At 47.0% G+C, this 26,430-nt stretch overlaps 1 protein-coding gene across 2 annotated transcripts in view; it reads right to left on the minus strand.

The window, feature by feature from the left end:
- Dap (death associated protein) overlaps window positions 1-25,286 on the minus strand; it is a 57,572-nt gene extending 32,286 nt beyond the window's left edge. The window contains exons 1-2 of one of the 2 annotated variants that reach the window (XM_021651757.2): window positions 25,069-25,257; window positions 13,371-13,467 (exon numbers count right to left, since the gene is read on the minus strand). In XM_021651757.2, the coding sequence (XP_021507432.1) occupies window positions 13,371-13,467; window positions 25,069-25,123 (152 nt within the window). In that variant the 5' untranslated portion in view covers window positions 25,124-25,257. Of the gene's footprint in view, window positions 1-13,370; window positions 13,468-22,573; window positions 22,847-24,970 lie in introns of those variants that run through there. The other variant, XM_060380398.1, reaches the window with a different exon arrangement.
- Between the last annotated feature and the right edge of the window lie 1,144 nt (window positions 25,287-26,430).

A 26,430-nucleotide genomic window follows, 5' to 3' on the forward strand; every position in this document is an offset into this window, starting at 1 on the left:
GCCTCTGGCCTCCAGTTACCTGCATTCATATGTACATACTGACACACATGTACACAGCTGAACAAATGAACAAAGGAACAAAAATACCAAACAAAAAAAAAATCCACAAGAGGTCCTGAGCATTTTCAGTAAAGGGAGACTGCAAGCTATAGCCACTAATTAACACAGCCCTTTCCAGAGGGAGATGGTGTCATAGGCTCCAGGCCGGACACTCAGGCGGAAGAACAAATGTGTGGCACCAGGCTCCTATCTCATTAGAAAGCTCCGGATGGCAGTGGCTGTGCATTTTATCACGAGCCTTCATTTTACCCTCATTAGACTGCTGAATCCTACCACCTTCTATGCTGGATACTGAAGAGGGGACCTATCCACCTGGCTCTACTTCTCAGGGACGGTTTGCCAAACTGTGTTTGCCACGTGTCTGGTTGGAAGATGATTGCAGCAATTGGCAATATACAAATGGTGCATTGTTTGGGTGCGAAGAAAACGTAAAGCTACAAAGGCAACCCTGTGAGGAAAGACTAACGCACCACAGGGTGCAGCATCTACTTCCTGTGCTCTGTGCAAACACTGCACAACAATTTTCTGTGAAACCGTAACAGCAAGAGGCTGCAGGGCTGGCTCCAATGTTCACCGCACTTGATGCTCTTGCAGAGGACCTGGGTTTGGTTCCCAGAACTCACATGGAGGTTCATAGCCATCAGTAGCTCCAGTTCTAGTTGATGCAACACTCCCTTCTGACCCCTTCAGGCATCAAGCATCACATGACGCACACGAGCACACATGCAGGCAAACTACTCAGGCACACAGTAAATAAATCCCAACCTCTTTAAGTTAAAAACTTTACAACATGTCTAACCCTGGAGTGGAATAATTTTTAAACATCTGGAAACTAGCCTCCCATGAGAGGTAGCTCTGCAAGGAACAGCCAGCAAGCTTTCTGTAGACCAACTTGTGCTTTCCAATCTCCTTGAGGAACTTCACAATATGGACAGTAACTAATGTGTGCTGAGCTCTGACTGCTTGTAAAAACTACAGACTCTTCTTATTTTTTTTTTTTTTAAATCTCATTTTCTTTCCACCACAAACAGAAGAGAAAAAGACACATGTGAAAATTCTGGGCTCTAGACAAGGAAACAGTTATCAAAGTTTGTGATCTACCCAGGGCCCACCCAGTCATTGGCTAAGACCTCAGAGACAACTGGGGTCTATGGGCCAGAATCCCAGGGAGTTCAAGACTCCTTTTGTTTGCTTAGGACAAAAATGGTCCATGTGTAACTCTGACTCTCATAGACAATGTGGCCCTAAGTTGTTTAATTTAGCACAGGTAGTCGAGGACTGAAGAAGAAATTGTAAGCAAGAGTCAAGTTCAAACTCCAAGGTGAACTGTCTCCCTGGCACACTGCCTGTGAGACAGGAGGGGAGGCTGAGGTGAGGGGGGCCTTCTCTTCCCTGGCTTGGGCTATCCAGGGCTCTCATTCAGGAGGAAGGATCTACACTCACAGGCAAGGTCGGAACTACCCCAAAGACACCTGGGGATTCCAGAGATGCTGGCTGCCTAGCCCCCGTCCCTCCACTCCCGTCCCGACATTTCCATCTAATGGGCTGTGCCTTGCCAGGGCCGGACAGTCTGCCTTTCTCTCCCACCTACAGCCCGTTAAGGAGCAGATTCTGGCCCAGGGAAAACTCTTCATTCTTCAGCTGTTTCTGATTGTGGCCCCGCTGGTATGAGCCCTTCTATAAGTTTTAGTTTTTTTCCACCTAGGATCACCACAGGCTTTAGCGGTGATGAGTCATCAGTTTTTATCCTGACTCAAACTTCCCCCATCTGTGTTTTTCCTTCCTGATTTATTTTCTTCCCAACAGCCTTGGGGATCTCCAGTCTCTGAAATCAGGGTGTCCACCTGTGTACCACTGAGTGCAGTCTGGGAGTAAAGGTCTCAGGTCCTTGACTGGTTGGTTCCTGTGTGGACTGTCATTTCGCACTAGCTGCTGACAGCAAAATTCTTCCACAGAAGCCTATGGCACATGTGCACTCACTGCCCCAGTGCCTAGCAAAGCTCAGTGCTGACATTCAGAGTAGGTGGAAAGCACAGAAGTGCCCCCTTCTGAGATGATCTCGGCTGGAAACCAGTGCTCAGGGATGCAATCTTATTCAAGCCCCCACACCCTCTCCTCAATAACCTGTCCGATGTCCCTAGGAAAAAAGCCAAAGTCACCACAACAGAGGCGATGTGCAACCCCTTCTGCAATTAGACATTTGGAGCCAAATCGTAGTTCTGTCTGTTCTTTCAGTGTGATCTGAGAACATGACATTTGCCTTTCTGGGCTGAACTCCACAACCATAAGATGAAGCCACATCAGCTTCACTGTAGGGTGTGAAGATGAAACAAACAAACAAACAAACAAACAAAAAACAAAACAAACTAGAGTCTGAACATAACATACATTTGCTATTACTTGGTCATGGGACTTTCTGAACAAGGCTTGATTGCTTGTTTAAGATCCACGACCATCTTCTGAACCTCTCATCCTCCAGGGCTCAGGGAGGATGCCATGTAATTATAAATTCAATAGGCTGAATGACATACTTCACAAAACAGATTACAGTTCCGCAGAAAACATTTTCAATGCTACTCTGTGGATGGTTCTCCTGCGTCTGCCTCTTTCTCCCCTCGAGAGACCCTGCAAATCCAGAAGTCCATGAGGAAGTTGTTACAACTGTCTCATGAAGCAGGGTCTGCCTCTCAGAGTGTACACTGCACAACCTGGGGTATGTGTACCCCTGGAGGCTCCCCCAACAAGTGCCCTGGGAGTAAAGGAGAAACACATCGCAGGTCCAGTAGACACATTTAAAAGATTTAAGAGAGAAGAGAGAAAGAGAGGGAGAGAGAACAAGTATCTAAGAGTCTGCCTCTCTTTTCTCTCCACTTCATGGAAAACAACCACCATTTCCAGACAAACAGGAATAAAAGCCAGGCCGGTGATCCTGTAGCAGCAGCCCCTCGAGCCTCAATTCCCACAGTGAGAAGGTGGAGTCCAGAGGACCAGGAGTCATCAGAGCATGCAGTGGGATCCTCCCAGGAGCACCCCCTCCCCCCCTGAAAAGAGGGTGGCTGATGTTCCAGAGGGCTCTGGTGACACTCCTCTCTCTTCTCTGGAGATGGGGATACAGCTCTCCTTGACTGCAGACACCAGCAGCAGTCTCAGGGATGAAGGATAAAGTCTTTCTTCATCTACTCTGGATGTATCTGGGGAGGGACGGTGGCCTAGAATGCCTCGGTAGAAACTGAAGCCGTCTTGGTGGTGTGTCTTATGGCTCTAAGGATCCAGACTGCATAATTGTGAGTATCCATGGAGAACTCACTCTCAGCATGCCAGGACGGCAGGTGGCTGACACAGCAGGATATGACAGAAGCAGATCCAGGAGCTTTTGAGTAGAGTAGCGGCCATGATCAGGACAATGCTATGACAGAGGATAGCACTGGTACTCATGTGAACCCCAACTCTACCACCTTCATCCAAGGAGAGCGGAGGAAAGGCTGTCCAGGAAGGCAGAACTACAGCAATCAGGTATGAGCTGTATGTGGGTGAGGCAGTGGCCTTGTTTTCAGTGAGGAGGGGACTTTCTCCTGACAGGATGTGAGGGACAGAGAGAGCTTCCTGGGAAGCAGGAAGGAGACTCAAGTTCAAGTCATGCTCAATTTGTAGGCAGTCTGGTATGTTTCTGCATTCAGATGGAGACAGCCATCTCCCTAGCCTTGCTTATCTTTTTACTTTTAATGCAAGAGAAGTGTGTCCTTATTTTGTATTTGTTTGCCACTGGCATTTATTTACAAACATTTAGTGTTCTTAATGAATTGTGTTCTTTTGATCCACTGGTAATCTAGCATTCTGACTCATTTTACTGTTTCCACTTGTTTTGACAGTCTGTCCTGGGCTTCCAAAAGATGGCAACACTTCAGAATATGAAAACAGAGGATCCTTAAGGTGCTGAAAAGATTTTAGTTCTACCCAGACAGGTGACTGTCATGGCACCACAACCTTGTACTCCATTTCCCCGAGCTCTGTGGAAACGAGATAGATGCAGGTTCTGGAGGTAAAAGCAGGTGATGGCCACACCGACACACACTCTTCAGAAACCTGGCCAGCCAATCAGTCATGTTTTCCTTTTCTTTGTTGTGTTGATAAGTCTATTCAGCAAAGCATAAGCTAATAAGCCTTCTAGGTTTGAATTAATGGCACACCAAAAGTGGTCCTGTTTGAAAAGTGGATGCCTGACCATGAGCCACAGCAGCAGCGAGGAAGCCTTGGGGAGCCATGTGCTCAGATGGTGGCACTGTGTGAAAAGGGAGGGACAAGGAGAGAACAGGTAGGAGAAGTATCCAGGCTTCACCCAAGTGTCAACAGCACGATTCTGCTCTTCAGAAGGACTGCCAAAGCCGTCCTGTCCCCTTAGCTGGCACTAATCCCCATACTTTCCCATGGAAATTCTGCGACATGGCTCAGCAGGTAAAGGCGCTTGCTGCAAGCCCTGCAACCAAAGACTGAAGCCAGGGACCTACCCTGTGGAAGAAAACTGAGTCTTCCAAGTTGCCCTCTGACCTCCATACATGTTCCATGGCATGAAACACAATACACACACACACACACACACACACACATGCAGACACATTCCTGTTATTGCCATGTGATCACTGTGCCACCTTGTGACTTAGCAAAGGCCATCACCAGATGCAGTGCCCCCAGCTATAAATCTCTAGAACCATTAGCCAAAAACAAAGCATTGCTATATAATCCATCAGTTACAGGAGTCTAGTTACAGAAATGTAGAGTACTAAGACCTTTTAGTGCTTATCAACAATGGTGCGTCAAACATCCACCGGCAGGCTTTGTCTGATCTTTTGTTTTGAATCCCCTTAGGTAAATACCTGGGGGTAGATCTGCTGAGTCATATGGTAGTACTGTTTAGCATCTGAGCCACCAAACCATTGCCACAGAGCAGGGTCCTCTTTGCTGTGATGGGATTATGCATTTATATGGTAAGAAGCATAATGAAACTGACCACTTTTGCCATTTTCAAGCGTACAGATCTGGAGTGCTGAGTGTGTTCACAGCGCAGAGACAAAGTTGGGCCTTTTCCACTCTAAGCATCCAAGACTGCACATTGAACACTCCCTGTTCTCTCCACACTGCTAGGCAACTTCCATTCCACTTCCTAATCTAAAAATAGGACTGCATTGCACCTGCCAGTGGAATCCTGCAGGCTGTGGCCTTTTACTCCTGGCTTCTTTCACTTGGCATGGTACTTCAGGGTCCACTTGTGCTGTGGCAGGAAACACAATTTCTTCCTTTCAAAAGTTTAAATAATATTTGGGTGTATGTTCTAACAGAAGTATTATTTTTGGGTATAAACAGCCATGATAGGTTTTAACAGTAAATGAAGAGAGGGGCTTGCCAACTATATTCTAGGAGCTGTGTCCATAGATGCAGTCACTGTCCTGTGAGAGCTAAGGGACTTTCCTGAATGTGACTTTACTTTCAGTCCTTCAGTCCACAATAATTCACCTTTAATGACTAAACCTCGTCCAATGAATAAACCTAAGCAAAAATAATCAATGAACGCTTTGCCCTGGAGAGCTGAGTGACAACAGAACATGGCCAAGAAGGCTCTTCCCTTCCTCAGGCAACACCTGCCCTGCAAGCTGGAGAAGTCAGCAAGTTTTTAGGCTTCTTAGAAATTCATCTTCAAAGAGTCAGCCAGGTGTTTTTGAGTGCTGTGCAGTTGGACAGTTGAAACCAACAAGCTTATTTAAAAGAGGTAAAAGGTTCAGGTAACTATCTATAGGGCAATAGACTTAACCAAGACTCATTTCCATGTAGTTATTGTTATGCATTTTATTTTGCAAAGCCAAGTGCCGGAGAGTTGATTTAAGCTTGGCTTACATGCTTATGGTGAGCAAACACTCCTGAAACACGGACAACTCTTGGAGTCCCCATAAACAAGAACGAATAGAGAGGCCAACCCTTGCGTGGACATACAAAGAAGCCTCACTTCCTTCTTCCCTCCACGTGCTGAGAAGGTCCCTTCTGGAATGGAGGCTGCAGCTGGCTCTAAAGGCCACAGAGAAACTGACAAACCACTTCTGCTTTCCATATCTGCTATGGAGCCAGATGTTGGATAAATGCTGCCTCAAAGTCCATTACTGGTAGCCTGGCCCCAAGGAAGGCTGAGATTTCATACCTCCTTTCTTTCCCAAGGAGTCCAGCCAGTACCCTGTGATTTATGGATACTCATGTGTTCTGTCACTGTGTGGGGACACTTTGATTCACTGTTATCAAATGCAACCCTCCTGTGCTGCCCACCTGGGGAAGGAAATCAGGCTAGATAAGGGGAGACAGCCAATTCCTGCTGATGCTCTCTGCCACACATAGCCTGCCCTCTGCTCACAAGGGGATTCTGAGTAGAGCATCTTAAATGCAGTTTCAATCTTGTCTCTTGCGCTAAAACTCATGTTCCACGTGTTTGGGAAGAATGGTTTAACTTCAGCTGTGCACAATAATAAGATAGGCACTGGGGCTGTGAACCAATCAGTGAAGAGGTGGGGCCTTGAGATTTAGATGCCTATGGTCAGTCTGAAGAGGGAGATGAACATGGGAATACATTCCATTTAGAACTGTTTGCCTCAGAGAGACAAACCATACTAAGTTAATCAGCCACCGTCTAACACATGGGCTGCTGCACTTGTCTTCAAGTGGACTGTCCATCACTACGCCTCACAGTCCTGGGGGAGGCAGATAGGGTGACCCCTCACAGACCCATGTCCCTCCATCTGTCCTCAGCAGCTTGCAATATATATACAACTGTGTGTGGCTGGTGGTTTGCTGAGGTGAACCTTCTCGCTTCATCCTTGACACATCCTAAGTGACTAGAGGTATGTTCAAATGATGTCTTAGGAATGAGTTTAAACTAGTTTTCAAAAAATGGACAAGTAGCTTACAATGAGGCTAATCTAAATGAGCACTTACAAGCAAAAAGGGAAGATTTACACCTCAGATCATCACCAACGATGTGGCAAATGCCAACAGTCTAATTGGGTTTGACAAGAAGTAGTCTGTCCCCACCAAACCTGAAATTACCCAGAAGGTCATTAGAAATTTAAAACCACATCCTTATTAATGGGAAACTTCACCCCAAGGGTGGTAGGACCTTGAGATATTAGCTAATGATAGAATCAAGTTGCTATTGTTTACTTCACCTTTATCAATTAGGCTGCCATCTATTTTGTAGATATTATATAACTTATAGAATGGAGGTATAGCACTAACCTGTATGTGTGTGTGTAAAGTGTAAAAATGACCCAGGCATTGGGAGACTCTGGCAAGAGGATCTCACGTTTGAATCTAGCCTAGACTACATAGTAAGACCTTTCTGAAACAATCAAACAGAACGAATACAGAAAACATTCTTTAAAATGGATGGAGCATGAGATCAAAGTGTGGGGCCACACCTCCAGCCCAGAGCGTCCATGTGGCCTGAAGACAGGTTGCTTTGGTACTTAACCTGGACACCAGTAAATGCTGGCAGAGGGACTCCTTTGTCATGGGAACTTCATAGAGAGATTATTTTACTGCCACTGCCTTTGGGATATCAGTGGGGCCTGGTGAATTATTTTTCACGAAGCATCTATGTTCAAGTGCTAGACCCCAGTATCTCCGAATGTGGCCCTGTTTGTAAGTAGCATGCAGGTGTAATTTGTTAATCTAAGGTCATGTAACATTAGGTGAGGCCTACTCTACCATGACTAATATCCTTTTGAAAGTGGAACTGGGCAGACTTGTGCTGAGTAGAATCACACAGGGCCTGGAGTTCTGTCAGCATGCTGATGAACTAGCAGAAGCTGAGAGTACTGGGGCAAACCTCTCCCTGGTCCATCAGAAGGGGCATGACTTGCTGACCCTTGACCTCAAGTTTTCAGAACACAAGAGATCACAGTTGCGCATTTAACTTGCCCGCCTGTGGTATGTCACCATTACAGCCTAGGAGACTTAGAAAGACAGCTCCTCAGACAGCTATGAGGTAGTCTTGCAAATAGTAGCCTTGTTGGTGACTCTGGGCGGTACCCCTGGGGTAGACTGAAGACTCACTGAGGCAGAGAGACAGCACACTACACCTCTCTTCTGGATGCCGGTGGATGTAGCTTGACAGGGCTCATGCTACCAGCTGAGCCTGCCACCTGACAAAGGTGCCAGTGCTAGTCCTGCCAACCTTCTGAACAGCCCCAGGCAAAAGGATGACTCTCACCTCAGCATGCTATGCAACTGAAACACACTGCCCCCATTCTATCTGCAGACTTAGAATGATAATGTGCAGCCTCACTCAGGCCACCCTGATGAAGAGTTGACTGTGGGAGCTACCAATCTCCCACTTTCCTTACCTGTGCAGAACTCACTGTGTACTTCCATTTTAGGAACATCTTAGCACCTGAGGCTCTGCTGTGTCACCTCAGTCTACAAAGTGGGGGGGGGCACAGTTAGCCCTCCATAAAGACCTCTCATGTCACACAGGCACTTTGGTGCAGCACAAGGTTCCAGGGCCCACTGCATAGCAACACCTGGGTCAGCCGCTATGTCACTGGGGCCCAAGACAACACTGAGCTTGGTCTGCTGGCACCAGGCCATCTTGGCCTGCTTGTATCTGCATGCATGTCAGGGGAAAAGGACACACTTTCCAAACGTAGCTGGTGACTGGCCTGGACACAGAAGACAACACCCAACTTATGAATGATTTTCACATTAGTCCACCAACCAGAGCCATTAAGGTTTAAACACTCAGATCACAGCTCAAAGTGCCATGCAGGGGGGCCTTGTGACCTAAGTGGCACCCAGCCATGCCATCCTTTGACTCCAGAGTTCTGAGTTCCTGATTTCTTATCCCAACAGACGACTTACTGAGAGAACCATTAAGATGGCAATGGGTTGCAATTTGGCATTTGTTATGGGCTCATTCTAAAGGGGGTATGGTGAAATCTTAAACCTTCAAGTTTTCAAACTATGACAGTATTTGGAAATGGGGTCTTCAAAGAGGTAGTTAAAAGGGAGGTCACCAAGGTGAACCTTTAATGTAGTAAAAAGAGGATATGTGGACAAGGAGATGAATGATGGAAGGAAGTGGAGGGTGAGAGGCAAAGGCAGGCACTGCAGGCACGCCTCTACAGGCTGCAGACTCTCAGACACTGCTGGCCATGGAGAAACTGTCTTCCAGGCTGAACATGGCCAGTGCCACCTTGAAGCAGAGCAGTTGTGATCACTTCCACAAGACCTTAGGAGAGCAGTCTTCCCTGGGGGGGGCGGGGAGCTCAGGAGAGCCCCTGTTCCAATGGAAAGCTCCAGGGCCACGTTTCTCCCAGAGCTACATCTCTGCTCTGCACCTCCACACTCTTGTTGGTTCACATGGCCAGGCCACCGTCACAGCAATGACCTCACTGCTAGTTCCAGTTCTCTGCACTGGTTTTATCATTGCTGTGGCCAAACATTTGCCAGGAACAAACAAAGTGAAGAAAGATTGATTTTGGCGCAGTTTTGAAGGCTCAGTCCATTATGGACTGGAGGGCATGGCAGAACAGAGTGACCTGTATGTATCCTGGCAGCCAGGGGACAGAGAAGGAAAGCCTACAAAACCACCAAGAGATAATACCACGGCCATGGTCCACAGCCCCACTCCACTCCCCGCCTCCGTCGGCACAGACTCCTCCAGCAAAGTGTGCTGCCTGAGCAGAGTGGACACAGACCGGTAAAGCACAGGGTAAACCTCTCTTCCTTTAAAGTTGTTTATGTCACATGCTCTGTCACAGTGACAAGGAGACTAAGGAACACACTGTCTTTCAAAGTTAAAGCACAGCAAATATATTTTCAGGCAGATAAGAGATGAAAGAATTCAGCCCCAAGAGACCTTCTGTTGTGGTCCATTTTCTGTCACTACAATGTAGTAATCTAATTTTAAAGAAAGCCTCAGCTTGTAGTCTAGTCCAAGGTCAGGGGCTGCACCCGGTGACAGTTCCAAGGAGGTGCAGAGCAGGTTGAGGGTATCACACATGTGCCATTCTTCTGTGCCCCTTCTTGTCTGCTCCTGGAATTCTGTCATGGGGGTCCAGGCTATGACCTACCTAAACATGGTCACCTCTTGAGGCCATGCTAGTCTGAGCACCTCTCCACCACCTCAGTGCATCACAGTGGAGGCTGAATGTCAACACGTGAGTGCGTGAGAAGCACACTTGACCAGTGTGCTTTTCCAGACTACCACGCCTTCATTATGGAGGATGCCAGACAGAATGAACATGTGGACACCTGTTCCGTATCTTTAAACCTCTTTCAAGACTACGGACTGTAAACAACAAACATAACTATGCATGAGGAGGCTGCACCGCTGGTGTGCTGGAGGTCCCTCTTCATGGGTCTGTGCTCAGTGATATCATGTTTTTACTTAAAACAGGACGTGTGGGAGCATTTTCCTTACAAAACCAGCAAGTGCTACAAACCAAGGCCTGGTCCTCTGGAGAGGTGTGATTAGGCTGTTCTCAGCATGCTATACCAAGAGTACAGAGAGAACACGTAGAGCACAAGGAGAGGGGGGTGTGAGGACAGAGAACAGCAGGAGCACAGACACAGACACACACACACAGAGGTGGGGGTACTGAGAGTACAAAAAGAATTGCAAAAGCACTAAGAGAAAGCAGTCTTAGCACAGTTAAAGGGTTCTCTATTTTCACAGTTTATTATTTTATGTGTATGAGCATTTCCTTGGTACATGTATGTATATGTACCATGTATGCCTGTTGCCTGTAGAGGCCAGAAAAGCCATCGGGTTCCCTGATGGAGTCATAAATTGTTGTGAGCCTCCATGTGGATGCTGGGAAGAGAACCAGGTTCCCCTATAAGAGCAGCCTGTGCTCTTAACCACTAAGGCATTTCTCTAGCCCCAATTTTCATATATTTTTTTTTTCTGTTCCTTTAAAGGTAACATCTCAAAACAGCCCGGTGGCATAAGACATTATTTTTAAATCTCCAGAAAATTAGAGATTAAGGGAGTAAGGGATGCATAAATTTATTCAAGGAAATAATTGCCAGGGAAGGTTTTGGGATTTTTTTTGGTTTTGGGTCACATTATGATATCCTTGGGGCTCTGAGTGTTCATTTTCTCTGTAATCACTACTCTATCTTTAAGAGGAAGAAGGAAGCCACAGGAAGTGAGTCAGTAAACAGTCTTAAATATCTAGGATGTCTTTAAAAAGGAGTTTGCAAGTGGGGATCTGAGGAGAAAACTGGCATGTGATATGGACAGCACACTTATTTTCATATTCAGAGAACATTTTTATCAAAGCATGGAAAAAAGTAAAAGGTTAGGAATATGGGAATGTGTATGCTCAAACTGCATGCCAAATGGCATTCCCAGGAGGGTGACTACATATTTTATACATTCTGAAAATAAACAGGCCTTTCCATACATGAAGTAAAGCCAGCCCAGTCCCCTGGAGCCTTGAAACTGATAACTTACCATCTCTTTATGGAGAAGGTGCAGAAGTAAGGGAGGATGGGTTTGAGAAGAACAGACTTTCAGAGCTAATTCATCTTAGACAGAGAAGGATCCACACTGCCATCTGTGTTGAGGAGGGGCTCCTGGGCTTCTCAGGCTGAATTCTGGCCATGACACTGACTGGATGAGCATCATTGGGCCAGCCGACCTCCCTAAGCCTTGCTTTCCTCATCCATACAGTGGGCACAGTGACACTAAGTTTTAGGCGGTGTCTACCCTGATGTGAATTAGCCAGCAAGTGTCCAGCCCAAAACAGGAGTTCAGCTGGCCAACGCTGACCTTGAAGAACAAGGGGCCAGCTGCCTGCACTCTGCCACTTATTTGCCAAGTGCCCATGGAAGCTAAGTCTATTCTCTGGATTTAAGGAGGGATCTTCTGGAATGGGGATATCAGCCAACTCTGAAGCAGGGAAAACAACAAGGAGCAGTGAGAATCCTGTGTATTGAGGTGCATGGAATGTTCAGAACAGAGGCTCCTTACACACCACAAGTCAACAATGGTTAGTTAGGTATGGTGGCACACACCTGTAAGAGACAGGGTTGGAGGTCAGCCTGGGCTGTAGCAGTTTATACTGTCACACAGGGCACAAGGCCTGATGGCTGTATTGGTAACACAAGTCAACAGCCTAGTGTCCCAGACTTCTCCAACTCCAGACATGCTCCCATTAGGTCACAGGGTTTAACGCACACTGGTGAATTGCTGAGCCAAAGCAGAAATACCCACAAGGAACATGGCAATCTGACTTCAGGGAAGCACAACAGAAGCTCTTTGCACCTATGCAGACTGCTTGTTTCAAGATCCCAGGCTCTGCACAGGTGGAGAAGACTAAACTTTTGGGTGAAGAAGATGCTCTAACCTAAGGCAGGCACACCCAATCTTTCTCTCACTGCCTTCTTTACCTAACCTTCTCATCTCCTATAGCTGTTGTCCTTCATCTCTTAGGAGAGTCAGAGAGAAACGTAACAGATTGGCTTGTCTTTGCTTCTACACACAGAGATAACTGTCCATCCCTCAAAAGCTAGAGGACAGACCACAGAAAGAAGGGCTCCCCTCTTCCATACCTCCTTTCACCTTCTTGCTATGGCAGAGACATATATGCCACCCCCCCTTTCCTTCTTGCTATGGCAGAGACACCGCCTGCAGCCAAGTTCTGAGCAGAGAACTTTATTTCTTTGTTCTTCCACATGGACGTATTCACAGTTCTGTCTATAGTGACCAGGCTTTGCCAGGGCTACTCACAATGAACCAAACTTTGAGATGAGAAACTTCAAGGAAAACAGGTACTAAACAGAGAGGGGTAACCAGAGTCCAGGAGGGATGTGGCAGAGATGTCACTGAAGGACACATCCAGTTTCCAGGGGGCTTCAGTCTGCAGCCCCAGTGAGAGCTCTTGAGCACAGATGGGCAGTACACACATCTCTGGACTGGGCAGAGACTTGAGCACAAAGGTCCATCAGGCCCAAGAATCTAGTCCCTCCATTCCAGCACTGTGACCTGCCAGGGGAGGTGGAAGCTGTGCCCCACCAGAGTGAAGTGCAGCAGGGTTAGGCTATGCTCCTGCTCAGCATCCGTGACCAAACCAGGGGACAGGGTGCATGGGCAGGCAGGCCGAGGGACAACTTCAGGCACTGTCTCCCTCCCGCCAGCGCAGAACCCTGCCTCTGATAGGAAAAGAAGACACACAGCACGGAACTGGAAGCCCAGGAGTTACGGGAAACACGGAACAGACATTAATAGTTAGCCAAGTGGTCATCTGCCCGGTCTGTGAGAGTCTCACCTGGTGCTTTCCCATTCCTGCTCATCCTTGTCTTTCTCTTCCTTTCCATCTCCGGTATGTGGGTGTTTCTGCACAATCCGCATCCCACCAGCTTTCACTGAAATAAAAACAGAGGCAGGGGTGACCAGGGTGAAGGTGCATCTGCCTGCCTGTGGATCGGGTGCGGCTGATGGGAGGTCACAGTGTTGAATGGACTCCAAGAACAGCGACATTCATTAACGAGGGGACGGAGGTGTGATGTAGAGGAGACCGGACATGATGCTGCCTTCAGTGCTCTCTTGTGTCTTAGAAACTCCCCAAGGTTCCAGCGTTCCCTTCTGATCACCTCTCAAGTACTTTCTAGGAACAGCAGTGTGAGCAGAACATAAGCTGCATGACAACGTGGCTACTAGATCAGGGTCTGTATGTCATATAGCCATAACATGGGCCACTATCTTATTTCTTCAAACATCAGTGGTTTGGATGGCAGTGACACAGCCATGGCTGCCCAGGAAGTACTGGGAATCTGTCTATCTCTGCCTCCCCAGCACTGATTACAGACATGAGTCTTGCCCAGCCTTTAGGTGGGTATCAGCAATCTGAACTCAAATCTTCAGGCTTTCAGAGTCAGTGCTGGGCTAAAATGGCAGTTTTCCCAGCCCCAGAAATCATAAAACACACAGAATTTGGTCACTGGCTCTTTTCCATATTTTCAAGATTCACCCATGTTACCCCATTTATTAGGGCTCCATTCCTTCTTAATACGAAATATTCTCCTCTGCTATACCACATTTTGATTTACCTACTCGCCAGGTGAGGGGTATTGAGGCTGTTGGCAGTTTGAGCCATTATGAGCACTGCAGCTCTGGATAACACTCAAGTAATTTTCTGTGTCTGTGTGTTCATTTCCTTGGAACTGTAAATAAGAATGGGATAGTTGGGTCCCACAGGAACTTTGCGTAACCCAGAGAAACCACCAGGAGTTCACCAGGATGAGACCTCCAATGTCTACCATACTTTAGAAGTACCATAGAAGTAACATGTACCCATACTTGTTACTTCTAATTATAGCTACGACAGTCAGTGTGAAGTGGGATCTCTTTGCTATCTGACCACTGACTTACGGGCTGATGTGACTACTCTGTTTTATAAAGAAGAGGGGTTGGATATGGAGATTCAAGGATGGGAGAAATGAGCATGGGTAATGCCAGGTACACAAAACCAAGTGTGCAAGTGTGAAGGCCAGAGGTGGACCAATGGGTCTTTCGTTTCTCCACCTGTTTTTCTGAGACAGGTGGGTTCTAAGAATTCTATGTCCTCTCCCTAGCACTGGGATTACAGACACCGATTACCTTTTATGTGAATGCCAGGAACCTGAACTCAGATCCCCAGGCTTTTGAAGCAAGCATGGTACCAACTTGGCCATCTCCCCAGCCTCTAATGGGTCCAAGAGAGATTCTATAAGCCTTCTCCGTGCTTATAGAAGCTTTCTGGTGGACTGGAGCATGGAGTCTCCCCAAATGTATCTGACAGCAGGTCCCCCAATAATCCTGGGTATCATTTTTTTTTTTTTTTTTTTTTTTTTTTTTAGTAGCAGTGTGCCACAACATGGTTTGTAAGTGTTGCCTGCACTCATGCAGCCTTACACTGTGGTGTGGAGCTGAAGCTCCTTGAAAGAGCTGAAATGTCTCAAGACCCTTTAGAATGCCCAATGACGCCTGGGTTGAGTGAGCTCTGTGATGCTGCCCAGATGGAGTCTTGCAGGCTGAGAGTTAAAATTATCTTGGTTACGTTCAGTCACTAACAGAGACTTTCAGTCTCTGTATCTGACTTAATGTTCTCAAGACTTTGATAACTTTCAGAACGCTCTCCTAAGCTCAGCAGACTGGCAGCTTCCTCCAGACCTAAAGCTAAGCATGAGGTAAGGTCTGAAACCTACAGGAAGGATTTTCCACATGGACACCACCTACATGACACTCCCATCAATGCATCCATCTGCTGACTGTGGCTACAATGGCTTGTTACCTTTGTCACAGGAGTTATGTCATCTAACTTTAGTCAGTCATCTAAATCTGTGTTCCCTAGACACAGTTATGCCAACTTGGCCCAAGCTAAACTGTTTTCTTGTTTCCTTTAGAATATAATTATTTTCCATCACCAGTACTTGCCAGCACATAGCTCTGAGATGGTGAACCTCCTGAAACAGAGACCTATCTAAATAAGGTCAGAGGTGCCCCAGCATGTTATTTTCTGTTGCACCCAGAGCCCCTCTCTTCCTCCTGAGGATAGCTGTCTACTCCTCTGCCACAACACAGCCTGTATCTCATAAAGTGCAGTAGTCGGCTAGATGGATCTTGGTGGGTCACAAGGAACAGGCAAGTTTACAGTGATGACTGACAGAGAGGAACAGGTGAAGGTTTTCTCAGGTTTGTACTATTGATTTCCCTGGGAAACATGAGCAGCCTTAGGTTGGAAAAGACAAGGACTCTGGCTTTTCATGGCCAGCAGGCAAAAGAGCTGTCCAAAGAAGGCAGAAGAATGGACCAGTAGATTAGAGGCTGTGCTTACCTAGTGTGCCTGCCAGCCTGGGGTTGAAACTAAAACATCGGTATCTAACCCTTTAATGCGATGATGCTGTGTTACTTTGGAAAGAAAATTAGATTCTGTTTAGGAGTGCCCTCAGAAATCTATCTTTTATCTCAACAACTGATTTTTAGTAACTTTATTTCTCTTTAGAGAGCTTACTTAGCGTTGTTTCCATGTCACCAAATCTGTATTTGTCGGGGACTTATTCTCTCCTCATTGCTAATCACGTATTTGTTTCAGGTGCACCTGGCTTACAGTTGCCAGCCCAGCTCTTTTGCCATCTGAGGCCTTTGTATGTCTGTTCTTGCTGCCTGGCACTGTCTTCTGATCTTGTTCCTGGGTGGGAGGCTGTGGATACTGTGCTGTTTCCCCTGGGCTTATTAGGACCCTATGAGATTCTGGTGCAGACGGTATCTCTGCAGAGAGGCCACAGCTGTTTTCATTCAGGTTCTGTCATCCTTCAGATGGATTTCTTAGCATGGGAAGGACCACAGGTGTCATGGTTTGAATGTGGCATGTCCCACTGGGCTGTGTTTGGACCCCTGGCCTCCAGTTGGTGGCTCTGCTTAGCAACAGTGGACCTTTGAGACACGAGGCTGATGGAGAAAAACAGCTCAAGGGGGTGGGGGTGACACTTAAGGTTATAACTCGCTCTAATCCCAGTCCTGCACACCGCTTCTTGATCTACCAAGAAATGAGAAGCCTTCACCACACCCTCCAGTCACCATGAACTGTGGCACGACTCCTTGGTTTCCAGAGACCAAGACTGTTAGCCGAAACTCATCTTTCCTCCTTCAAGTTGCTTCTGGCAGGTACTCTGTCATAGACTGGAAAGGAAACGAGCACAGAATCTAATGTCTATTTCAACCTAACTCCCACTGAAAGCATCCCCATCTTACAAAGTCTCACACTTGTATTCCCATTTGGAGCCTGGGCTGACGAACTCAGCTTCTTGCCATCTCACTGCAGCGCTGCTGGACAAGCCCCTCCCCCAGGGTCTGACCTCTAAGTCTCCAGCTTCATGAGGTGGCCTGGGGTCCCACACTCACACTAAGGTCTTCATTGTTATTGTTATTGCTACTTAGGGATTTCCCTCACCTTGAGTTCAGACTGAGGAAACTAATGAGCACAAAAGAGCCACCATTTGTAGGCAAAATTTAATCTAAGCCTTCCAGTCCCACTTGAAATATTTTCTGTGGTATGTTAAGATAGTTTTCTATTGGAGAATAATGGATGTTTTTGACAAAATGATGAGTCTAAAACTGGCTCATGGGTGGTTTTCAAAATCTACTTCCTTCCTCCTGCCCATGGCCACCAGAAACTGATGAAAGGTGCTGTTACATCATCAAATATATATGGTGAAGTGTTAATAGCCTGAAGTACGTGACTGTATTTGGCATCAGGTACATATGGTCACCAAATAATACAGTGAAGTGTTACTAGCCACAGCTTGAAGACTGCGAAGGTATTTGGCATCGAATTATTAAAGAGGTGAGTTAAAACCGAAGGTGATTCTAATACAAGTGAACATGTGCACTGGAGTGCACGTGCATGGAGAAAAGGTCATATGAGGGACTGTGTCAGATTTAGGGGTGGACGGAAGGGAAGGAAAGGGAGGGAGAGAAAGCAGGCCTGTCAACACCTGGATCTTGAACCTCCAGCCTTCAGAACCACAAGAAAGAAATGCCTCTTGCAGGAACCGCCCGACTGTGGCATTCTGATACAGTAGCAGTGGCAAAGGAATGATCATTGATAAGCGATGTCTTTGGAACATTTCAAATGTGACAGTTCACAGATGTGATGTGTTCCACAAACTGGCTATCCCACGAGGACAAAGAGAACTGTTAATGAATGTCAAGGTGACATCTGAAATGACCACATCTCTGGAGGCTCTCCTGGAACAGCCTGTCCACTCCCCTGCAGAAGCACAAGGTGCCGGAGCTCAGTTACCTGGCATCAGCACTTGCATTTAATTCAGTTTCTAAAAACAATTAACTTCATTAATCCATCTCAGTATGTTTGTGATTAATGCAGCAATGCAAAGTGGCAATGTTAATAATAACTCAAAGCTGAGGCAGATTCATTTTAGCTTGCAATAATGTCAGAAGTTATGACAGCATGTTGCAATGGTTCTATCAGCTTATCTAGAATTCTGTTTGAAAACTAGAAATCTGTAGAATCATTTGCAAATCTAGGTTGTTGGTTTTTTTTTTTTTGAGACACTCGAAAAGGAAGATTCAAGATTTCCTTTTGTGTGTGTTTATTACTGAAATGAAAGATTCACATTTAAAGAGTGACAGATTCCTTTTAGCCTAAGTATATGCTGAGGTTAAGGCATGGATCCTGGGCCTTCAGGTTCAAACCCCAGCTCTCCCCACACTTGTGTGTATGAATGCATATGTGTGCCCAACACTCTGTGCCTCAGGGCCCTCTGTCTGTGAAGAAACAGTGACAATGTTCTTCCCTTCCAGGGACATCTGAGGATAATTGAATTAGCTCCTGAAACATCTCTGGAGAGTCTGGCATACAAGATATGCTCAACTCTACCAAGCAGGGGCTGAAAAAGAGAAGTCAGAGCTCAGAAAGGTCTCACATACTCAAATCCTTTGTGCTGAACATCTCCTTATTGTGGAGGTAACAGAACCCACAGGAAAGGAGACCATTGTGGTACTGACATGTGATTGTTGACAATCATCGGATCTTCATCATGACACCACCACTAGGTAAGGAAGCTTCCGGAGACTCCCAGGTCCTGGGTAATTCTGCCACTTCTGCTTTTTTTTAAATTTTTAACATTTTTATTTATTTTTTATTGTCATGATGTTCTAGGCACCGCCCTCACTGAGCCATTATCATGCTTTAGTCACCCTGTGATAGGGCCTGAGCATGAAGGGTCAGGCTAGTTTCCCCCAGGGGCACAGCCTGCAAGAAGCACAGCTGGGCCAGACAGATCTAGATACCTACATCCTTATTTGCTGGGAACCCTTCCAAGCAGGCATGGAGACACACTATGGACAGGTCCTGATCGTTAGATCACCTATACAAAGGAAGAAAGTTAGAGGTAAAGGCAATCAGTGGAATAACTTCCTTTCCAAATGGAAAGTGGGTAGAGGAAGCCCTCCTTTGTGAGACTGGCTCTGGAAGCAAATGGAGGGGGCCAGTGATTACCCGCCATCCCTGGACCAAGCTCCCCTCAGCTGTTACAAGTATGGAGCACTAAGAGGGACTCACTGGCAGCTACTGCTACGGCTCAGCAGGAGGCTGGAGAAACCTGTAGCAGGGTGGTGGAGCGGGGAGAGAAAGGTGTTCCTGCAGGTGCTGGTACAGCCTCTAATGGGGTGTGGAGACAGCTGTTAATAACGCACACCGGAGTCTCCAAAACCTGGATGTGTGCTATGCAAGGGCCGCTGCCTCTGTTTTCTTGAGAAGAGCTGTTGAAATTTTATCTAAAAGGAGGATTTTGTTTAAAAAAATTAAAAAAAAATAAAAGGTTGATGAAAATTATTTTGAAAAAAAAATTAGATTTTTGAGAAAAATAGTGTCAGTGCATTTGTTTTAAGCAAATGCTTAAAACATCAACAAATGCTTTAGAACATCAACAAATCTATGAGAAATTCATGTTCTTGCTAGCCAGTAAATATACTTAGAAAAAAATTGAAATCCCCTTTTTTGTTCTATGTATTATTATTGCATTATAGAAGATTGTGTGTAATTTATCACATTTATTTAAATGAATGTAATTGTGTATCAAAATCCTACAGTTCAAGCAACTACTTCTAATACATATAGAATATGTATTATGTATATGTATCTAATATATATAGAATATAGAGCTTTTGTAATAACTCTCAATAAATAATCATTCATCAAAAAAAAAACCAACAAAAAACAAAAAACAAAAAAGGAGGCTTAATCTACTCTTAAGGGATGAAGTTTTGCTGGAGAGAACACAAAAAAACAACCTGTGTGGTATCGGCTACAATTGTAAGCCCTCCCTGATGTCCTGACCCTGCACCTCAGGCTGCTGAGGTGCACAGGCAACTCCTCTTTCACTGTCCAGGGCGGACATGAGGTTAAGAGACGGTGTGATCCAGGAAGGCTGTATCTGTCTTCCACACCACCATGTCTGAGTGCAGCCTCACAGCAGCCCTGTGAGTCCGAAGAGAAGCCTGGAGCGAGGAGGCAGGACCCGCTGCCAGGAGGTGCTGGGGAGAAAGCTGTTATTGGAAATCCCAGAGGCGGAGGCTGGTGTTGGCTGATGCTGGACTCTGGACTCTGCTGCAACTGGGTCAAGGCCATTTATCTGGGTCACAGCCAAGAGAACAGAGAAAAGTAACTGGGGTCAGGATAATATCCCCACCCCCCCAGAGCTTACAAATGTGTTCTATGGTAAGGAGAATTAAGGTTGCAGATGGAATCAGAATGCTAATCATCTGAATTTAAGATTACTCTTGATTACCCTGGTGGACCATGTAATCAGAAATGTCTTCAAATGTGAAAAAAGAAAACAGAAGAGTCAGGTAACAGTGAGTATGGGGGCAGACATAGGTAGTCATTGCTGGCACCGAAAATGGAGGAAGAGGCATGTGGGTGAACTCAACTTGAGAAGGTCCAGAAAGAAGGCTCTCCACAGAGCCCCCAGAGGACACCCTCCCTGCTCTCACTGTGACTTTAGCACTGCGATACCTATTTTGGACTTTTCCAGATTGTGCCAGAAGAAAGAACTGAATTATTTTGCATCTACTGAAATAAATAAAAAAGCAAAGTGGCATAACTAAAAAGAGCAAAGTGCACTACCTCCCACTTGACTTTAAATAAACGTGATCATTTGTCTAGTGACTTTCAGGTCATAATGGTTTTGGAACCACTAAGTTTACTGCAATTACCTGTAGTAGCCAGTGACACTAACACAGCAACACTAACATGGCCTCTCATGGGCCGCGCCAGAGACCTGATATGTCTACTCACACTCATCCTCTCAGGCAGCAATCCTGGGTTAGAAAGTGTCTGAGACTACGCTGCTCACTGCCGGTTCAACAGGAGAAAAGGAAAGTTCAATTTCTCCAGCTCATTTGTTATACCTAACAAGATTGTTTTACAAAAGTGAATATTCCCTATGTAAATGAAAGATGTCTGATGTAGGTAGGAATGGCAGACAGCCACCAACCCACATCAGGACACAGGACATTGGCTGAAAAGAAGAGGACAAACACAGAAGGTTTCCCGAAGAGGAAGATAGACAGTGATGTCAAAGAGCAGAGGTAGCATCTACAACTATATTAGAAATACTAGGTCAAGCCTGATGGAAGCTAAGAGAAACTGGCCCCTAAAGGGTCTTCTGCCCCTTGGCATGCTGGGTGTGAAAGCAGAGGGCTCTTGCTCCCTTCAAGCTGTGGTCAATGGCTGGGTTCACTAGCTAAACATGGGAAGCAGCTTACATATATGCAGGATGCTCTCCACAATAAAAGGGAGATTCACTTTCCATTTCTAGCAACAGACCACCGTTGGATAATCCAAAAAGAAAGAAAGTACTTCAGGGTCAATTATCATTCCCAGGCTTTAACGTATCCCAAAGCCATACCTGAATGATTAATGTAATAGAGGTGAATTATCTGTGTTGCTGAAAATAGCAACTGGTCTATTTCCCGCTGTACTTGACATGAACAGTCACATTTATATTTTCATTTGCCTTGGTTCTGTAGTGGATGAAAGAACAACTTTTGGGGGAACCTTAAATAAAATCGGCAACACTCGATGGGATCACATTATGAGACTTAACTTACAGTTTTGGCTCCCCTGGGAAATGGGTGCTTGTGGTGGGGCTATCAGTCTGAAACATATATTTGCCAAGCAAATCTTAATCCAGTTCACGTGAGGACTGGGCTGCTGGGAAGGCCATGGCTGCTCATAGAACTGAAAGCAGCTTCTTAATATCCTGCTACCTTAGTAAGAGCAGTGAAATGAATACCAGGGTGGGCTACCATTAAGACGAACTGGCTTGCTTCTGGGAGACATGTGCACAGTACAATGAAGTGCTGTCTATCACAGGAAGGTCTCTGGGAAGCACAGTCCGTCCAGTCTCCTTTTGAAGACCACCCCAATAAATCTCGCAGCTTGGGTGTGGCATCGGTAAATACTGTCGGGCTGCTGAGGTTCAGGGCAGGCCAGTCCCCAATAATTAGCTCTTGGAGGTTAACAAGTCACCCCAAGTAGCCCTGCCAATGGCACTGCCCACAGTATCTTGACCATGGGCCATGGCAATGAACAGTGCACTTATGTAACGCTGGTATGTGGTAGCACTATCCAGACTTTAGTTTCTGTTTCCTCCATGCTGGATCTCCACCTTTCAGCCGGCTGTGCGAATGATGGAGACAGGAAGGCCGCAGGCATGCTCTTAGGGAGTGAGGTGGGGGCATGTCCTGAAGAAATTTTCCTGAAGTTATTTATTGAGTGTCCGCTGTGTTACAGGCGCTATGCCAGTCACCACCTCTTCCTCCCCCCCTCCAGTGATGTTAGTAAACCTGGAAGCCAGGAGCAGAGTAGGAGACAGTAGGAGGTAGATGCAATGAGGAAGATGGGGGCACTGTAGGGATTAGGGAGTCATTAAAGAGAAAAGACAAGAGAGGACAGCAGAAGAGTCGTGGTGAGAGAATTTTATTATTTCCAATGAAAGATTTAAGCACAAGTGTGTTACACAACTTAAGCAGTTAAGGAAAGCATTCCCAAAGTGTTTAAGCAGTCATTTTTACTTATAAACTGTGTTCTTCGCAGTCCTTTATCATCCTTTACTAGGGGGTGGCCCTTTCTTCTCTTTAAACATGTTTACTCTGTAGCACCACTGCTCCCTGGTCGTGCCAGACAAAAACAGCACATGGTGGCCTTCCTGCCACAGAGGCTGTGCCCAGGATCTTCTGTGGATAGGAAGAAACACGCTCACTTGGGACCCTGCTGAGAACCACAGCCTACTAATGGCACCTTCCCACCTTCCCTCTGGGCTCACAAGTCTTCAGCTGGCCTTGGGACATGAGCATGTGACACTGACAGCTACACACCTGCTGGACTTTTGGGTTAGGTAAGCTAAAGGGCTTGCCTCAAGATCACCTGAGTTTATCTGTTTGATTAACTAGAGGAAAAACACAGGCAATGGAGCAAGAGTCCCAAAGCCTCACTAGTAGCTAGCTAGCCCAGAGAAAGACCATCTGGTCCAGCCTCTAATTTCAGGTGAGGAGACCCAGAGTCTCAGAGAAGCGCAATGGTGTGCCTCAAAACTCTAAACCTGGGGCCCAGGTCCACTGCTACACAGACTCAGACAAGGTGGTTCTCCCTACAGGCACAAACAAGGCATTTCACTTCTAATTCAAAAGCCTCTTTTTAAACCAAAGAAAATCAGACCTCTCAAGTGAAATTTCTCCCATGTGTGCTTTTCTTCCTCTGATCCTCAGATGTCCATATGGATAGTATATACATGGAATTGAATTACTGCTACATTGAGACAATGTCTCAAACAGCACACATTAACGAACTCACCTTGGAACAACCAATAGCATCAGATCATGGTCTCTTCGGGTGACCTGACTGTGGGCCCCACTAAGCCGTGCAGGGCTACAGGCAGGCACACTCAAAACTAGCCCTTTAACAGCAAGGTTTTCCTTAAAGGAAATGTTTTTGGCTTTGTTTTGTTTGCCCTTTTTTAAAGGAATTTTTTTCACATAGCATAGTCTGACTATACTTTTCCTCTCCCCCAAGTCCTCCCCCCACTTCCCTACTCACTGTACTTCATGCTTTTTCTCTTTTTAAACAACAGGGTAAGAAACACACACACACACACACACACACACACACACACACTCCACAACCCACAAAATCAGAAACCAAAATATACAAACAATAGACTAATAAAACAAAAAAATACCCAAAGCAACACGAAACAGGAAGCCTAGAAAAATACCAGAGTTCTTTTTGCATTGGCCATCTACCTAGAGGGCACAGGGCCTACCCTGAAGTGTGGTTTAACATACTCAAGGAGACTGCACTGGAGAAGACTTTTTTCCTTTGCAAGCTGATACCAACTGCAGATAGATTTGGTTATGGGCAGGAACCAGGATCTTAAAGGAAATCTTTCTAAGGGTTGCTTTGCTTGGTTAGAAGTGAGGACCCGGTGCCTTACAAACGCTATCATGGTATCCCACACCAAACACCAAAGGCTGCCATAGCTGTTTCCACCATAGTGGGACTCTTTTCTAACTCCTACCCTAGTGAGGTTGGTTGAGAAGCGCTGTCATGATGAACAGGCTTTGGAATGCAGCCTACTTGAAGGACCTTTCCTCTCCTTCCCCTGTAATGTAACTCCTGTCCTCCAGTGGAGCCAGCAGCTGCAGAATGTCAGTTTTTACTACGGATGGATGACACAGATGTGTCCCCACCATACACAGTCCTCTAAGGTTTGCTGCAAGAAGCCCTGGTTTTATTCCACCAGCATGTGCAGTCAAGCAAGACTTGGAGGAGCTTTACGGAGACTTGGCTGCTGGGACCCGCGGCCTTCCACGGGCATCGCTGCCACCTGAAAGGGCAGTAGAAATGCCAACTCTTTCAGCGTGGCTGCCAGGGAGGAACAAACAGGAACTGAGTGGAGGCGGCTGCTCAAGGCACACAAAGGTTCCTTGCCATTTCCCAAGAAAGGTGGCTCTTCACTGGACTTAACGGCCGTAGCTTAGAAGTTGAGGGTTTGCTTTAAAAACACCGTTTTAACCACTTTCCAGAGAGGGCAGGATGCGAAAAGAAAATGAGTCAAGGAAGTCATGCCGGGTGATTAATGATCAGCATTATTTCCGCTCCTTTTGTCTGTCAGTGTGAAATGCTGTCAGCCCGCTATTAATCATGGTACAACACTGCCTTTTAATTGTTGGGGGCTCCCCCAAACATCTGTGCAACCTTACAGAAACTGCCTACGTTCGAGTTTTGAGTCGTACAACAGGGCTTAGTGCGGGCACTCGCGGCGACTCCCGAGGTGGCTACGTGTCCCGCGCCCCGCTCACCTGCGCGCCTGCGCGTCGCACAGGTTCGGGGCCAGGGGACCCCGATGCTGCCCCGCCCCCAACCGGCGCCCCGAGACAAAGTGCAAAGCAGTCAGTACCGGCGGGCGGGTGTCCGGCTTTAGTCTCCAGCTTTCCTTCTGGAGGCGAAGACATGGCGCCGCTGGCCTTCGGAGGGGCGACGGCAGCGGCGGGGTGGGCGGCTGCGCGCGTTCGAGGTCTAGGGAGGGAAGACGCGAGGAGCGCGCCGCTCGCTCGGGAACGCGCACTACCGCCCAGGGCCGAGGGCGTGGCTCCGGGCGGCTGCGTGGCAGGCCACGCCCCCTGCGGGCCGCCCCGCCTTGCCCCGCCCGTCCGTGTGGAGCATGCGCAGAGGCCAGCGCCACGTACACGTAGGCCGCTCTCGGGTGGGGTAGGATGACTGGGCTAGTGTACATGGTGGGCGCGGTCCGCCGGGAGCTGGAGTGGCGGTGCGGGTGCCCGGCTGAGCTATAACTGAGGGAAAGCGTCACCTGCTGGTAGTTCGAGACCCCAGCGCGGGGATTCGTTAAGAGATGGCAGCTCCTTGCTTGTGGCTCCTTGGCCCACTTTGCCACGCGACTCATCCGGCACCTCTCCAGAATTTGCAGCTCTGCAAGATGAACGGTGGCACGCCCTTCTACCTTTAGAAAAGGGCCCGCCACCATCCCTTCTGGGCTGCGCTTGTGGTTAGGTGCCACACCCCTCTATTTCCTTATCCCCAGAACCTCTTGACTAGTCCCCTCCCTGACCCCACGTTGGCAAATCCGAAGGTCATTGGTCTAGTGCCCTTGATCTCTTAGCAGCACCGGAGATGGCTGTGGATTCCCTTTAGCTATAGGGATGCCATGTCTCTGCCTTGTCCAGTCTTCGAGCCACTCTGGCTGCCATTCAGCTTGGCCAGCTTCCCTGCAGACTTACAAATATTTGCATCTCCCAACCATCATCCTTGGCCCTCTTCTCTCCACTTTCCCTGGGTGCTGTCTACAGTAACCGTGTTTGAGTATGGGTAATTCATAAAAGATATTTATTTAGCTAGCAGTCTCAAGAGGCAGGTGGATTACAGGCTTATGTCAAAAACAAGTTCCTGGTAGAGGAGGTTCCCATGGTTGGAACCCTTTTGGACATCAAATGCAACTTGTAGCACATTCAACCCACCAGGCTCTTTGTGATTGGGCCTGGCAAACTATCAGCTCATGGCTCCTTGGTGCCTTGGCCCATACCGGCGGCTCTGATGCTTCTTTTGTGAGGTAGACCATTTCTTTCGGTCTTGGCTTTCCACCATTTCCATCACTGAGCACTGTCTTTTCCAGATGCTTGCATGATTGGCTCCTTTCTGCAATACAGCCAGCTTGTAAAGTCAACCCACCATGGAACCTGAAAATGCAGCCGGGGCGCTCTTCCCATGTTTGTGCTATTTTTACTCTCTCCATGTCCTTCAACCT

Source organism: Meriones unguiculatus, chromosome 3, assembly GCF_030254825.1.
Source record: "Meriones unguiculatus strain TT.TT164.6M chromosome 3, Bangor_MerUng_6.1, whole genome shotgun sequence".
NCBI classification, from domain to species: Eukaryota; Metazoa; Chordata; class Mammalia; order Rodentia; family Muridae; genus Meriones; species Meriones unguiculatus.